At 44.0% G+C, this 17,813-nt stretch overlaps 1 protein-coding gene across 1 annotated transcript in view; it reads right to left on the bottom strand.

Moving 5' to 3' along the window:
- The window catches only part of LOC126456486 (uncharacterized), a 319,255-nt gene that overhangs the window by 71,105 nt on the left and 230,337 nt on the right, over window positions 1-17,813 (bottom strand). The window contains exon 8 of the mRNA XM_050092237.1: window positions 17,164-17,346. Within this exon, the coding sequence (XP_049948194.1) occupies window positions 17,164-17,346 (183 nt within the window). The remainder of the gene's footprint in view (window positions 1-17,163; window positions 17,347-17,813) is intronic.

The raw sequence follows: 17,813 nt of genomic DNA, 5'->3' as shown, positions 1-17,813 counted from the left end.
ATGCGTGAAACTGTTGAGGCCAATACTGCCGAAATTACAGCACTAAAAAAGTCTGTGTCTGAATACGAGAAAAAGGCACGAGAGTTGGAAGTCAAACTATCTGCCGCAACTGACGAACTAGAACAGTACCAAAGGCGAAATAGTCTACGACTGTTTGGAGTAGTAGAAAATAAGGAAGAAGACACGGACAACCTGCTTATACAAGTTGCACGTGAAAAATTAGGTGTTGAAGTGACCAAGGCAGACATTGACAGGAGCCATCGGGTGGGACGAAAATTACCAGGTGCCACCAAACCTCGTCCAATAATAATTAAATTTGTTTCGTACCGAAAAAGGGCAGAGATCTTTACCCAGAAGAAGAAGTTAGCAAGGACAGGGCTTACAATAAGGGAAGATCTGACACATGAACGGCTAAAGATTTTAAACAGTGCCATATCCCATTTCGGTCTTCAGAATGTGTGGACTCAGGATGGCAGAGTAATCATTAAGACAGCAGCTGGAAAGAAGACAGTCACAAACATGACAGAACTGAATAGTATTAAGTGAAGCTACTCGAGCCAAAAGTGCAAACTTAACACCATTTGCAATTGTAACAGCCCCAATACTCAGATATAGTCTTGTAATTGTATTAATTTTTTAATTATACCCATATTTGTACCTTCAACTAATTGTTTTTGTAACTGTATTAACTTTTCACTATTTTTTTGTGTCTGTAGCTCTAACCATTACTTAATTTTAGTTACTGCTAATTCTTTTTTCATTTTCTCAGTTTATTCTCTTCGATTCTGAAATAGTTCTATTGCAATTATTAGTCTCTCCTTTAGTTCATTAATCACCCATCTCTTCGGTTTAAATTGTTCATAACAAAAATCACTATCAGTATCACTTTAGCAAATTTCAATCTAATTGTAGCTTCCTACGATAATCACTACCAGTATCACTTTAGTAAATTTCAATTTAATTCTAGCTTCCTACGATAATCTATTAATTACTAAGCTTACTTCTCTCTGCTGGCAGCATCGGCCTCTTAAATCACTCCCTTCTCCCTTATTTCCACCCTAAGCTGTTTCAAATACGCTAATTACATTTCTCCTCGTACGACAGAGGATACACAGTGACACACAGCCGTCACTATTTTGGTCATATTCTCCTTGCACAGAATACCACTAATCCATTTTCTATACTCCCGCAACCTCAGGAAATCTTTAGCAGGCGCCTTTCTTTCGGCACTCGCGGTGTCACAAACAGGGCGTGCAAAATCTTGGACACCCCTGTGGTATGTCACTTGGCGGAAGCAGCGGCCAGTGCCCCTCGCGGCAGGTAGTGCCTAACAAAGGGACAAACCAGTCTGCCACCCTACTCCAGGGTGCTCGGCAGAACTCGTCAGAGCTTTTAGCAGCTCACTGCAACGTCCAGTCTTTACCTGCGCATTACGAAGAACTTAGCCTCCTCTTCAACCAACTAAACTACCACGTAATCCTCTTATCCGAAACGTGGTTGAAACCACACATATCCTCTGCATCTTTTCATCTCCCAGGGTACACATTTCTTAGGGCAGACAGATCAAAAAAGCGAGGTGGCGGGGTCGGCGCGTATATACGAACAGATCTCAAAGCGAAAGTCTTATGTACGTCAAATCCTGCTGAAGAAAAAGAGGCTGAATTCATGTTCATTGAAATAAATATACAAAGTCGGAAATTCTTGACTGGCGTCGTGTACAAGCCGCCAAAAATAAGCTCAATGAGTTCTTTCCAGTCGGAATTACATTCACTTCAGTGTCAATACGAACATGTCATCGTAATGGGTGACTTGAACATAGACCTGCTAAGAGACACTCCCTCCGCAATAAACCTAAGAAGACTGTTTAGTTGCAATAGCATGAACATTCTTCCATTACAACCTACACACCATACAGCGCACAGTCATACTCTTATAGACGTAATCGCAACGAAACAGACTGACAAAGTAAGAGATGTTGGTCAAACATCGGCCCCTGGCCTCTCAGCACATGATGTAATATTCCTGGCCTACTCTGTGCAGCCCCCAAGGATCAAATCGCGTTACATAACTTGTAGGAACATGAAACGTATTGACCTTGACGCTCTAACAGCCGATTGCTCAGAAATCCTATGGCATCAAATAATCAGAAAACCCACAATCGACGGCAAAATTAATGACCTTGGTGATAAACTCACTGCCCTCTATGACAAACATGCACCTGTGCGCACAATCCGTGTAAGAAAATCTCCTGCTCCATGGCTGACAGCTGAATTACGTCAAATGATGACTAATAGGGATGCTGCCCACAGGCGTTTCAAGGCAGATCCGAAACCCGAGCGTTTCGAAGAATACAGAAAGCTACGGAACAGAGTGAAACAATGCATTCGCAATGCTAAAATCAGGCACGCTCGCTCCCTTGTATGCAGCGATCTGACGCCCACGACTCTATGGAAGAATCTCCGTAGCTTGGGGGTCGGAAAGGCAAAATCGGAAACTACTTTTCATGTGTCTGCTAACGAATTAAATGAATTCTTCTCTGCACCTCTGAATACCAGCACAGCTGATAATTACCGTCCACAAGAATCCCCAAACAGGATAACTAACAACGATACCTTCCATCTAAAACATGTAACAACAAATACGGCAAGAAAAGCAATAATGAGAATCTCTTCTGATGCAATAGGCAACGACAGTATCGGTATAACCATGATTAAGAATGTTGCCGATATCTTAGTACCTGTCTTAACTGACATATTTAATTTTTCCCTCGTGAACGGAATATATCCTACTGCATGGAAAAGAAGCCTAATTCGACCCATCCCTAAGATCGAAAACCCGCAACTGCCTAGTGATTACCGACCAATTAGCATACTGCCTGCTGTTTCCAAAGCACTTGAATATATTGTTCATGACCAAATCACTGAACACTTGCATGAATTCAGCCTATATGACAAATTTCAATCCGGTTTCCGTAAACATCACAGCACAAACACTGCTCTAATTAAAGTAACTGATGACCTGAAATATGCCATCGACAATCGAAAGGCAACAATATTGACGCTACTGGACTTCAGCAAAGCTTTTGACACTGTTAACTTTGACATATTGCTCAGAAAAATGCAACAGCTTAATTTCTCTGATAGTGCAATGAGATGGTTTGAAAGCTACTTAAAAGACAGACAGCAATGTGTTGTCTGCGTAAATGAAAAATCTTCCTGGAAACATGTTTCCTCGGGAGTGCCACAAGGATCAGTCTTAGGACCACTTTTGTTTTCTTTATATGTCAACGATATTTCGTCGGTTCTGTCCTCCTGTAAATATCATTTCTATGCCGACGACCTCCAGCTCTACCTAAGCGTCAGACCTGAAGATGTAAACACTGCAATCGCTCAGATGAATGATGATCTGTCTTCAGTAGTGAGATGGGCGAAAAACCTGGGGCTTAAACTAAATGCAAAAAAGACGCAAGTAATCTTAATAGCCCATCAGAAATTAATAAGTTCAGATTTCCGCGAACGGCTACCTCCTATTCTGCTCGACGGTACTCCAATACCATATCAGAAAACAGTGAAGAACTTGGGTGTAACTTTGGATGAGCATCTCAACTGGGCGGAGAATACAGTCGCAGTGTGCCGAAAGACGTCTGCTTGTCTCTATGCTCTCAAAAAGTTTCGGAACATATTTCCACAGGACTTGAAACGCCAGCTCGTGCAAGCACTCGTTCTACCGAACCTCCACTATTGTGATGTGATTCAACAAGGCATGAGTAGTGAAAACAAAAGACGGCTAGAGCTAACCATGAATGCCTGTGTGCGTTACACCTGCAACATTCGCCGATATGATCATGTTAGTGCTTCATACTCCGAGCTAGGGTGGCTGCGGCCGGACAAATTGCGTGACTACCACACTCTATGTCTACTCCACCGACTCCTCATCGCGCAAGCACCCCAGCACCTTGCTTCAGAGATTAAAAACCTGTCATGTCATCATAATCGAAACACGAGGTCACTCTTATTTGGTATCCTAACTGTGCCCACTCACAAAACAAAAACTTTTGCAAACTCCTTCTCAGTTGCCGCTGTCCGCCTATGGAACAAACTGCCCCTTACCTTGCGCAAAATTCGATCTCCTGCTGCTTTTAAGAAGAAGTTGAAGCATCTCCTACTATCATCCTCACAAAGTTCTCCACAAAATTAATGTACAAGGACAATCCCCTCATCTGTCAAATAGCAAAGCTAGCGTCTCCTATCTTGCTCCTGAGATGCCTTCCTCTTCATCTTTCTCTATTAGCCACGCAATCTTCTTTTCCTTTATATTTCCTTAATTATGTTTCATCATGTCTCTATTCTTCTCCTCCCTTCACCATGAGTCTCCCTCATACTCCGTGCTGCCGGCACTCCTATCTAAAATCTGTCTCTTCAATAATGTCTAATTATAACAGTACTTGTGACCTAAGAATATAAACTCTATATGTATGTATTTTTCCAGGTGTACCTTTCAAATTGTTTATTTCACTTTTTGTACTAGATGTAGTTTAACATGCCTACTAAAACATATGAATGTAAAATAAGTAGAATGCCTGGTTAGATGTAAGAGAGGGCCTGATGGCCCTAATCTTGCCAGGTTAAACAAATCAATAAATAAAAAAAAAAATAAACAATGACCTCTGCCCATACTAACTATCTAATTCAATCTCGCGACAGATAAACTACTTCTAACAGCAACAAACACGGTACTACCAACCGTGTTTAGCCTATCCTTTCGGAACATCGTTAGGTTCTTAGGAAAAATTTCGGTTGAACTTGTCTCAAGCTTTAGACAGCTTTCAGTACCTATAACGATTTGAGCATCAGTGCTTTCTATTAGTGCTTGGAGCTCTGCTACTTCCCCAACACAGCTACGACAGTTTACAACTCTTACACCGATGTTCCTGTATCTACGTTCTTCCTGTGTTCGATCTGCACCCTTTGAGACTGAAGTCCTTTTTGTGTTTTCCCGAGACCCTCTAACCTAAAAGACCGCCCAGTCCACGCCACACAGCCCCTGGTACCCGTGCTGCAGCCTCCTGCGTCTAGTGGAGTCCTCAACTATTCAACGGAACCCGAAACCCAACCACCCTATGGCGCAAGTCATCTGCAGTCTACACGGTCGTGGAACCGTCTGAGCCTCCGAGTCAGATCCTCCATTCGGGTCTGTACCAGAGGTCCGCAATCGGTCCTGTCGACTATGCTGCAAATGGTAGGCTCTGTTTGCATCTCCTAAGCAAGACTGGCAGCATTTACCACTTCTGTTAGCCACTCGAAACCAGAGAGCAGCTCTTCCGAGCCAAAGCGACACACATCGTTGGTTCCGGCGTGAGTCACCACCAGCAGTTGGCTGCACTCTGTGCTCTTCATGGAATACTCACTTCGCCGGGCAAAAGAATCACGACGTACGAACTAATGGAAAATCACTGGTTTTGTCGATGGTGACAACCTTCGCTCTAAAAATTGATTAAATTGGAGCAATCGAAACTGCTTACGATATTTGTATAGGGAAGGGGGAGGGGGAGTGCAGTTCCATCTACTGAATTGTTTCGATATCGAGATTCATCAGCAAAAGTTGAACGAAGTTTGGCCAATAAAGCCACCTTTTTAGTTATGCCGAAGCTATCTTTCATAAAGTTATAATAGTGAAATTCGAAGATTCACAGCTAGTATCAGAATGGCATAGAAAATGAACTGTGTAACTATCCGACTGAATGTAATTAGTAATCGGGACATTAGAAAATGGTTGTGAATAAAAAGTACATTCTTCTAACAAGTGCGGTAAATGGCTGTAGGTCTCATTTATTTATTGTGAGGGGTATTATTTATAATGCCTCTTTTGGTTTTCTTCACCACAAAAGTCAGTAGAGCGTATGTTGAATTCTTCTAAGGTGGAGCCCAGCAAGAAAGAAAATATTCGGTGTAGGCTGGTGTCCCACGTTACAGAATATCCAGCTCCACGACAGTAACAGAAGGAAGGCCAGCGTGTCCGTGACGTACCGGGTAGTTATAATTAAACTATCGCTACTTAATGCATTATAACAAGGAAACTAATTACGGTACGAGACCAAACTTGGTAGCATAAATGTTAAGGTCATGGGGAGGAGAAATAATGCAGAATCAATTCAACTGATACAGTGTTAATGTGCCGCTACGGTACATCATTATATACCAGTACCAATACTGCTATAAAAGGGGCTGAATATGGCGCCTATCAGTATCCGGAAGAGTCTGAAAGCGCTGGATTGCATTCTGCACAGCAGAACGAAGCATGTCCGTTGGTATGCTGGCTACCTCTCTTGATATGTTACGCATCAGATTAGCACATGTGCGAATGTTTCCCTGGCAAGCCCTGTCCTTCAGGTAGCCCCATAACCAGAAATCACAGGGAGATGATCGTGCCGGCCAAGCATTTGGAAACGATCGGCTGATAATTGGATCGTTTCCAAATGCGTTTCGGAGAAGCAGGTGAACTTCACGAGCGATGTGCGGTGGGACCTCATCTTGCAAGAAGACTGTTGAGTTCAGTGCGTCTCTCTCCTGTAGGGCGGGTATGACATGTTGGCGAAACACACAGCAGTGACGCTGGCCAGTCACACTCCACGTCTTTCGTTCTTCAGTTCCAACCTGTTCAAAAAAGAATGGGCCAATGATGAACGCAGTCGTGAAGCCACACCATACGGTGACGCGTTCATCATACAGACGAACTTCATGCAAACTGAATGGAAGTGAAGATCCCCACATTCGGTAATTATGTGCGTTCACCTCGCCCGTCAGAGAAAAATGAGCTTCTTCTGTCCATAGGATGGTCCACGACCAGCCCTCGTCAACTTCAGTCCTTGCGAGAAACTGGAGAGCGAAGTCAACAAGTCGTTGTGCGTCCTCTAGTGCAAGCTGCTGTTCGATATGAACTTTGTACGGATACCCCATTTCGGAATGGTTCGAAGCACTTTCCGTACAGTGGACCACGGGATGTTCAACTCTCGTGACGCAGCACGTGCACTGCCCGACGATCGGGAATTCGCGCAGCGTTGACTGCCATTCCAGCAGCGATTTCATCAACCACCTGTGGTGCAGCCGGTCGTCGTCCTCTTCCCTGAGCGACGCCCAGTTCTCAAGTTGATTCGAACTTCTTCATCATGCTCCACACAGCAGGTGGAGAAAGAGGACCGTTCCGCAATCATTTCAGCCGGCGATATTCCCGAAGTCCAACTTCAGCATTACCGTTATTTTGATGATAGAGTTCCACCAATAATTCCCTGGTCCTTTTGTCCCAGCTGATGTTGGCACAAAAAAAGCGCACTGCGAATTGTCAGGCGTATGAGACTACGAATCACGATGAATGAACGTGGCACCTGGTGGTCATAGTTGGAACTGGACGTTTGCGCTGTGACGCATGGAAATCATGCACCCGATTCTCTGGACATCAGTGCTACCAAGATTCGTACTCGTACGATAGTTAGTTTCCGTGTTATAACTTGTTAAATAGGGAAAGTTTAATTATAACCAACCGGTATGTTACATAACATTCTAGAATCAGGCAAGTGAAATTATGTAATACGGCAATTATTGTGCGCTTTGTTTCATCCTACGTAAACATAGCTAACAATGTAAATGTGGTTTTATTGTAACCGCCCACATCAGAGGGAAGCGTGAGCTAGTGCCTTCAGCCAGCCACTGCTGTGTGTCACGATGCCGTCACTCTACGGCGAGCCTACCCGACTACATCCATCCCAGGTGACGCGCCGCTTACAGTGAGCGGTTCGCCACCCAGCCAGTCACTGCGTTAACCTCAGCCCGCGCCGTTCACACCGCATCCCGTGAACGTAGCAAGGTCAGAGACAGCATAAATCTGCTAGGAGGACGCCGTAGTTCAGATACGATACTAACAGAATAAAATACAACTCGCCTGGGAACGGAGCGCAGCTGTTCCACGGCGGGCTCTCTCCCACGCACCACGCAGAACAAATGTCCTGGTGAAATATTAAACACGTCAGAAACATAATTCAATCAGAAACGTGGTGAATGTTCAACAGCAACGAAAGTAACGTTGGGTGTGGCTCAAGTAAGCGTAATAGGACCTCTTATGTTCTTGATATGCATAACGATGTATGAGGAAGGGGAGAAATCACTAGCAAAATGTTCGCTGACGGTGCAGTTCCCTGCAGGCAAAGAGGCAGGAAATACATAGCGTGCAGCAAGACGTTCTTCAACGTTCCCTGCGGTGGCAGACCTTACTATCCGCCATGATTTAGGAGGTTACTCAGTGGTTGTTCTGAAAGCGAGAGAATTATTTCATGGTTTTGTAAGCTACGTAATTGCTGAATTTCTTTTCGGAATCTTACCTTCCATGTGCTAAGAGTATAAATCCACACACATATCTCGAAGAAAGGTTGGAGATAGGTTTACATATTTTTATATATTCTCAGTATCTATGATATGTTTTACATACATCGATGTGTATGTTCGTTTGTGTAATAAAACTTGTTTCACCCAATTTCTCCGTGTCATATACCTCAATCCATATGATATTCGGAGAATTTTGTGACGAATGAGAAACGTGACAAAGACTTGCATCATATTTTGTAACATTTCCGAAACGTGAGGGGCATGAGATCTTAAATTTTTGTTGTGACAGGGAACTTAGCTGCTGGAGGGAATGTATGGTTAATAACGTCTTTTTCCTATGAGTATTATCAAGTAAATTACTCAGGAATGAAATTTTCACTCTGCAGTAGAGTGTGAGCTGATATGAAACTTCCTGACAGATTAAAACTGTGTGCTGGATCGAGACTCGAACTCAGGACCTTTGCCTTTGGCGGGCAGATGCTCTACCGACTGAGCTACCCAAACCTGACTCACGCCTTCTCCCCACGACCTCGGTTCGGACAGTATCTCGTCTCCTACCTTCCAACCTTCACAGAAGCTCTCATGCGAACCTTGCAGATCTAGCACTTCTGGAAGAAAGAATATTGCGAAGACATGGCTTAGCCACAGCCTGGGGGATGTTTCCAGAATGAAATATTCACTCAGCAGCGGAGTGTGCTCTGATATGAAACTTCTTGGTAGATCAAAACTGTATGCCGGATCGAAACTCAAAAACCTTTGCCTTTCGCATGAAAGTGGTCTACCATATTAGCTACCCAAGCACGACTCAGACCCCGTCCCCACAGCTTCAATTCTGACAGTATCTCGTCTCCTACCTTGCAGAATTACTCAGTGTTTGACAGGTGCAGTAGGCACTATCCAACAAATGTTGTTGTTCCTTTCTGGAAATTTTAAATGGAGCATGCTTACACTTAGAAAATATGTATTCTAGACAGAAAGGACTGTGTTTTACGCAAGGGGAATTTCGCAGACTAAGCCTTCCTATTCCGAATGTCACGCAATATATCGACTGGGACTGCAGTATTTATATGTGTGTGTCCAGTAGTCCAGTAACTGCTAGAAGACAGTCTATATCAAGTGCTCGTCCTTCATAATCAGTGGCCATTTCGCTTCTATGTCTTCTTATTTTGAATGTCACGCAATAGATCGTCTGCGAGGGACTATTTGTATGTACGCGTTTCAGTAATTGCTCAAAGACAGTGTATAGCAAGTGATCGTCCGCATAATCAGCGGTAATTTCGCATCTGTTTGTAATTGTTAATCATTAGCTACTGGACGTTATTTCGCAATTAGTTGACACATTATCTTCCACTATCCGCTAAACACTAGTAGCGCTGTTGCCTGTCCGTGGTACCCTATCTCATTGCTTGCAGGTAACGTCTTCGACGATAGCGAGAAAATGCAGGAAGATCAACCAATTTCCACTTCATGTAATGAAGGACGGTTCTCTTTAAATACTGATAAATGCAAGAGAACAAAGAGAAAGGACCATTTAGTATCCGATTACAATATCGGTGGTCAATAACTTGAACACGTCATAACGTCTGTGTATATAAGGCTTATACTAAGAAGTAAAATGAAATGGGACGATCTTCTGAATCAGTACTGGGGAAGGTAAATAGACGACATAGAGCTTTTTGGAAGGAACCTGGGAACGTGTGAAGCATTCGCAAAGGAAATTACTTGCAAGACTACAGCGCGACCGATTCTAAAGCATTGTTCCAGCGATGAGAGGATGACAACAGACGAACGAGCCCAGAGACGCGCTATTCGTAACAGGGTCATACTACCTGAATAAAAGTGTGATAGACATCCTTGGGTGACGTTCATGGGAGTCTTTGGAGGACAGATGTATTACTCGCGAAACCCTAATTGATTTGATATGGCCCGCTACGAATTCCCCTCTAGTGCCAGCTTCTTCATCTCAGAGTAGCACTTGCAATCTACTTCCTCAATTATTTGTTGGATCTATTCCAATCTCTGTCTTTCTCTACAGCTTTTTCCCTCAACACCTACCTCTAGTACCATGGAAATCATTCACTAATGTCTCAACACATGTGCTACATTTTTTATTCTTATCAGTGTTTTCCAAAAAATGTTTCAAATTGCTCTGAGCACTATGGGACTTAACAACTGAGGTCATCAGTCCCCTAGAACTTAGAACTACTTAAACCTAACTAGCCTAAGGACATCACACATATCCATGCCCGAGGCAGGATTCGAACCTGCGACCGTAGCGGTCGCGCGGTTCCAGACTGAAGTGCCTAGAACCGCTCGGCCACACCGGCCGGCAGTGTTTTCCATACATTCCTTTCTTCATCGATTCTACGGGAACCCTACTCGTTCCTTACCTAATCACCCCACCTAATTTTCAACATTCTTCTACAGCACCACGTCTCAAAAGCTTCTATTCTCTTGTGTTCTGGTATTCCCACAGTCCATGTCTCACTGCTATACAATGTTGTGCCCCAAACTTAAATTCTCAACAAGTTATTCCTCAAATTAAGGTCTGTGTTTGATGTTATCAGACTTCTCCTGGCCAGGAATGCCCTTTTTGCCAGTGCTAGTTTGCTGTTTACGTCCTCCGTGCTCCGCACGTCATGGTTTATTTTGCTGCCTAAGTAGCAGAATTCCTTAACTGCATCTACTTCTTGATCACCAATCCTTAAGTTTCCAGCTGTTCCTATTCTGTTACTTCTTATTACTTTCGTCTTTCTACGAATTACTCTCAGTCAATATTGTGCACTTAATGAACTGTTCAATCCATTCAACAGATCCTGCTTTTCTGCTTCTCCTTCACAGAGGATAGCAATGTATCCAGAGAATTTTATCGTTGATATCACTTAACTCCGAATTTTAATCTCACTCTTCATCCTTTGTTTTATCTCCGTCATTCCTCCTTAGATGAAGACATTGACCAATAAGGACATAGGCTGCATCCCTGCCTTACATTCTTTTAAAGCCGTTGTTGGTCTTACAGTCTTATTGTTTCCTCTTGGTTGTTTCACATGTTGTATGTTACAGATTTTGTTCTATAGCTTACTACTATTTTCTTGAAAATTTCGAACAACTTCAACCATTTTACATTGCCGAACGCTTTACCAGGTCGACAAATCGTATGAAGGTGTCTTGATTTTTCTTTTTGTTTTGCTTCCATTATCAACTGCAACGTCAGAACCGCCTCTCTGATGCCTTTACTCTTCCTACAGGCAAACTGATTGTCGTCTAGCACATCCTCAATTTTCTTTTCCATTCTTCTGTATATTATTCTTGTCAGCAACTTGGATACACGAGCTGATTGTGCGATAATTCTCACATTTATCTGCTCTTGCTATCTTCGGAATAGTGTGGATGATATTTTTCGAAAGTCTGATTGTACGTCGCCAGTCTCATAGATTCAACACATGAACTTAAATAGCTGTTATGATGCCACTTCTATTAATTATTTCAGAAATTCCGATGGAATGTTATGTATCGCTTCTGCCCCATTTGATCTCAAGTCTTCCATAACGCTTTTAAATTCTGACTCCAACATTGATCCCCTATGTCCTCCTATGTCCTCCATATCGACTTCAATTTCTTCTTCTATTACAACTTCCCCTCACAGAAGCATTCAAGGTAGTCTTTCCATTTATCCGCTCTCACCTCTGCGTTTAATAGTGGAATTTCCATCCCACTCTTGGGAACTCTACTGTAGCTTATGTAAACGAAATTCTGAATCATCGCTACACCGTTAAAATCAGTTACGGAAATGTCATTTTAGCAAGTCTCTGAAGCTACAGGGGTCATTTCACAAGATAGTTGTAGTCCTTTCCTTTATGTGGCGCAGAAAATTGCACCCATATTCACTTTCGAGACTATTACACAATTAATGGATGTCCATCCTACTGCATGGACGAGGGACTTCAGCTGATAATATATATGAGAGAAAGTGCCAACATAGCTGTATCTTGAGAATGTCTTTATTGTCTCACACTAGTTTCGGCGGCACATTACCGCCATCCTCAGAACCCACCACTACCAAAAGAGTATTAGAATGCGTTGGCGCTCCGTGAATTTTTTCGGATAGAGGCCTGTGCTGGTCAGATAATTACTTTAAAGTTTGTCTTACTGAATTTATTGTTAAGCGCTTCGGCGCCAGCGTCAATTGCTTCAAATTTGAAATTTACTTTTTATTAATTACTAGTTAAGGCGTCAATAACCTGAAGTAATCGTTATTGTACTTTATTTTGGCTGTATCGTAAGCTGTTGTCTTGTGTTTCATATTAGGAATGTTTCGGACTTGTGTTAGGACCCATTGATCTCTGCAAAGGGCCTTTCTTCTTTGTGTACTTTCTGTGACAATTATTGTTGTTTCGATTGTGTTATTTGATCATGTCTGAATTTGGAGAGTCTTTCACTGTTGTAGTTTGGCTCAAGAACGTAAATTTTACTGTTTCAAACAAATAAACTAAAAGAAATTGGTGAACCGTGGACGCACGTTAAAGTTAAACTGAGATTTATTTTCGCAGTCGTTTATTTATTGAGTAAAACTGTGTGATCTGAAATTTGTGAACCTCTGGGAAGAATTCTTTACATCTGAAACTGTTAGTGAATTCATTGGTAGCGTTACACCTTACCACTCCAAACCTAGTCTCTACAGTCACAAGGATAACAATAGAATCACAAAGATAACATTAGAACCTTTTAAAATTTGATGCTATAGAAGAATACTGAAGATTAGATAGGAGAATCGTAAAGCTAATAAGTTCGTGTCATTAGTAATCATCAGATTACTAACGACACGATGTCGTATATGCATTCAAGTTTCTAGAAGCCCATGCCATGGAAACGTCCACAAAGAGCTGCTACTCTGTCACCATAGCACTTGTCAACAGCAGCTGCTCAGGTGGTTGATGTATCCCCATATTTGGTCTCACTAATGGCTCTGTAGGATACTAAGTAACTTTTCTACAGCGTTCGTAATATGGTCGCTTCCTTTTCAGCATCTGGTATGTCATTTAAAAAAATTCGCGTGATATTCCGCCAATTACAAGGCACGCGCCGTCATAAGGTAGCGATGTTTCAGTTTTTCCAGCAATTTATGAGTCATGTGCATAAACGTATTCGCAAGATATCGACCTGGGACGATACCATGATCGCAGATGGCGTCCCCATGCATACTTCTTTCGTTTCTTAGCTGTCACTTCGGCCCCTATGTTACCATGATAACAGCGTCCTTTTCAGTACTCACTTCTATCATTTTATGGCGGCCATTTGGACTTTACGTTGCCTAGACAACGTCGTCGTTTTGAATTCTTACAAGAGAGCATTACCTAGTAAATATACAGCGATGTGTATATATTTTAATGGTTGTTTCTTTTAACGTAATTTTACCTGTTATTATGTCTTTATGTGGTATCTGTAAGTGCGTTTAGTCAGCACTCTCTAGTTTAGGCGTTTATTAACAGAACATTAATAAGGACGATGTGTTTGTCATTTACACCAGTGTTAACAGATGACACGTTCTCTTGTCTCGTATTGTAAGTTTGTTTATTAATTTTAACATAAATGACTACTGACCTGATGCCTTATACTTTTTAACTTCTTATGTTCTCGCACTTGATATACGAGAACTTACTGTGTACATTTCGTACAGCGACGACATTTCAGTTCTTATGAAGCATGTGCCATTGGCTGGTGCTGACGTAATCCATAGTCAGCGCGATAATTGCAGCTGTTAACCCGTGGCTCCACGGACATCAGTCACAGTGTACGAAAGTGGTATCACGAGGAAAACCGAGGAGCCGCCAGCACCACCCTTATGGGAAAACGCTACAGCTTTTCCCAATTTTCTTTTAACGCCATATGTACTAGTATTGTTAGTAACTTTGCTGTTCCCACACCTGCAGGGTGCGAAAAATTCTGTGGCTTCAGCATATGCGGAAACCGGCAATGTTATTGCGATCTTGACTGTTGATTTTGTTGTTATTAGTGTTGTGGTTTTTAGTCCAAAGACTTGTTTGATGCAGCTCTCCATGCTACTTTATCCTGTGCAAGTCTCTTCATCTCCGAATAACTACTGCAACCTCCACCCTTCTGAATCTGCTTTGTGTACTCATCTCTTGGTTTCCCTCTACTACACTCCTGGAAATTGAAATAAGAACACCGTGAATTCATTGTCCCAGGAAGGGGAAACTTTATTGACACATTCCTGGGGTCAGATACATCACATGATCACACTGACAGAACCACAGGCACATAGACACAGGCAACAGAGCATGCACAATGTCGGCACTAGTACAGTGTATATCCACCTTTCGCAGCAATGCAGGCTGCTATTCTCCCATGGAGACGATCGTAGAGATGCTGGATGTAGTCCTGTGGAACGGCTTGCCATGCCATTTCCACCTGCCGCCTCAGTTGGACCAGTGTTCGTGCTGGACGTGCAGACCGCGTGAGACGACGCTTCATCCAGTCCCAAACATGCTCAATGGAGGACAGATCCGGAGATCTTGCTGGCCAGGGTAGTTGACTTACACCTTCTAGAGCACGTTGGGTGGCACGGGATACATGCGGACGTGCATTGTCCTGTTGGAACAGCAAGTTCCCTTGCCGGTCTAGGAATGGTAGAACGATGGGTTCGATGACGGTTTGGATGTACCGTGCACTATTCAGTGTCCCCTCGACGATCACCAGTGGTATACGGCCAGTGTAGGAGATCGCTCCCCACACCATGATGCCGGGTGTTGGCCCTGTGTGCCTCGGTCGTATGCAGTCCTGATTGTGGCGCTCACCTGCACGGCGCCAAACACGCATACGACCATCATTGGCACCAAGGCAGAAGCGACTCTCATCGCTGAAGACGACACGTCTCCATTCGTCCCTCCATTCACGCCTGTCGCGACACCACTGGAGGCGGGCTGCACGATGTTGGGGCGTGAGCGGAAGACGGCCTAACGGTGTGCGGGACCGTAGCCCAGCTTCATGGAGACGGTTGCGAATGGTCCTCGCCGATACCCCAGGAGCAACAGTGTCCCTAATTTGCTGGGAAGTGGCGGTGCGGTCCCCTACGGCACTGCGTAGGATCCTACGGTCTTGGCGTGCATCCGTCCGTCGCTGCGGTCCGGTCCCAGGTCGATGGGCACGTGCACCTTCCGCCGACCACTGGCGACAACATCGATGTACTGTGGAGACCTCACGCCCCACGTGTTGAGCAGTTCGGCGGTACGTCCACCCGGCCTCCCGCATGCCCACTATACGCCCTCGCTCAAAGTCCGTCAACTGCACATACGGTTCACGTCCACGCTGTCGCGGCATGCTACCAGTGTTAAAGACTGCGATGGAGCTCCGTTTGCCACGGCAAACTGGCTGACACTGACGGCGGCGGTGCACAAATGCTGCGCAGCTAGCGCCATTCGACGGCCAACACCGCGGTTCCTGGTGTGTCCGCTGTGCCGTGCGTGTGATCATTGCTTGTACAGCCCTCTCGCAGTGTCCGGAGCAAGTATGGTGGGTCTGACACACCGGTGTCAATGTGTTCTTTTTTCCATTTCCAGGAGTGTATTTTTGCCCTCCACGACGCCCTCCAGTACTAAATTAGTGATCCCTTGATGACTCAGAACGTGTCCTACCAACCGATCCCTCTTCTGGTCAAGCTGTGCCGCAAATTCCTCTTCTCCCCAAGTCTAGTCAGTACCTTCTCATTAGTTACGTAATCTACCCATCTAATCTTCAGCATTCTTCTGTAGCACCATATTTCGAAAGCTTCTATTCTCTTCTTGTCTAAACTATTTATCATCCACGTTTCACATCCATACATGGCTACAATCCATACAAATACTTGGAAAAAAGACTTCTTGACACTTAAATCCATACTTGATGTTAAAAAATTTCTCTTCTTCGGAAACGCTTTCCTTGCCATAGCCAGTCTACATTTTAAATCCTCTCTACTTTGACCATCATCAGTTATTTTGCTTCCCAGATAGCAAAATTTATTTACTCTTTAAGTGTCTCGTTTCTTAATCTAATTCCCTCAGCATCATCTGATTTAATTTGACTGCATTCCATTATCCTCGTTTTGCTCTTGAGTTCATCTTATATCCTCCTCTCAAGACACTGCCCATTCCGTTCAGGTGCTCGTCCACGTCCTTTGCTGTCTCTGACAGAATTACAATATCGTCGGCAAACCTCAAAGTTTTTATTACTTTTCCGTGAATTCTGATTCCTGTTCCAAATTTTTCTTTTGTTTCCTTCACTGCTTGCTCAGTATACAGATTGAGTAACATCGGAGATAGGCCACAACCCTGTCTCACTCCCTTCTCAACCACTGCTTCCCTTTCCTGCCCCTCGACCCTTATATTTGCCATCTGGTTTCAGTACAAATTGTAAATAGCCTATCGCTCCCTGTGTTTTACCTCGGTCACGTTCGGAAATTAAAACAGAATATTCCAGTCAACACTGATTTTAACCTAACAAAAAGGTGCTGGATTGCATCGTGCAGATGGTACAATTGGGCTACAAAAAGTGATCAGTTGATAGGGCACACCTATAGGCATAAAGGAGCAGAGAATTTGGTAAGTGCGCTGCTGTATGGGTAAAACCTGTAGAAGGAGACCAAAGCATGAATACATAAGCGGGTCAAGTATCTGTAAGATACAGCAGTTGTGCAGAGATGAAGAGGCATACGCAGGGCGTATCGTCCAGAGTTGTTGGAACTGAAGACCACAGCAACGGCATGGCGCATGTAGAGAGGTGGGTGTGACGGTACCTGGACGCTGAGTACGTTGGTGTTGAGCTGGAGACCCGGCTGGAGGAAGACCACGTGGACGGCACTCTCCTGGATCAACGCTGTGGCAACACGCTTGCCCCCAGCCGCCACCCCCGGGGGCAGCACCACCGCCGCCTCCACAGCCTCGTTGTCAGCCATCGCTACAGCGTTCAGTCCCGACTCCTGCCAACACGACAGCACCACTCTGAGTCGGTTTCAGTCTGTGAGCAAATGGACTGTACAGACGCCGCTAGAGTGAAAGGTGAAGTCATTATGTGGAGAGTGAGGGCGCCCAGTTGCAGAACTGAGGCGACACTCCACATTTTGATTAATAGTCACTTATGGGGAACGGTGTCGATGGCCTTCTGGAAATCTAGAAATATAGAATTAATCTGAGATTCCTTGTCAATAACACCCATTACTTTGACTGACTAAACAGACAGTCATGTTCCACTAGAAAGGCATTTTCTTAATGTGTGCTGCTTATGTGTGGAACGATTCTTTTCTTAGAGATACTTCATAATCTTGGAATACAATAAACACTATGTGATCAAAAGTATCCAGACACCCCAAAAGTATCCAGACACCCCAAAAGCCGAGCGGAATTAGCTGAGCGGTCTATGGCGCTGCTGTTATGGAGTGTGCGGCTG

This window comes from Schistocerca serialis, chromosome 2 (genome assembly GCF_023864345.2).
Source record: "Schistocerca serialis cubense isolate TAMUIC-IGC-003099 chromosome 2, iqSchSeri2.2, whole genome shotgun sequence".
Taxonomy (NCBI): Eukaryota; Metazoa; Arthropoda; class Insecta; order Orthoptera; family Acrididae; genus Schistocerca; species Schistocerca serialis.
The sequence above is the reverse complement of the archived record's forward strand: the minus strand, read 5'-3'. Positions and strand labels throughout refer to the sequence as shown.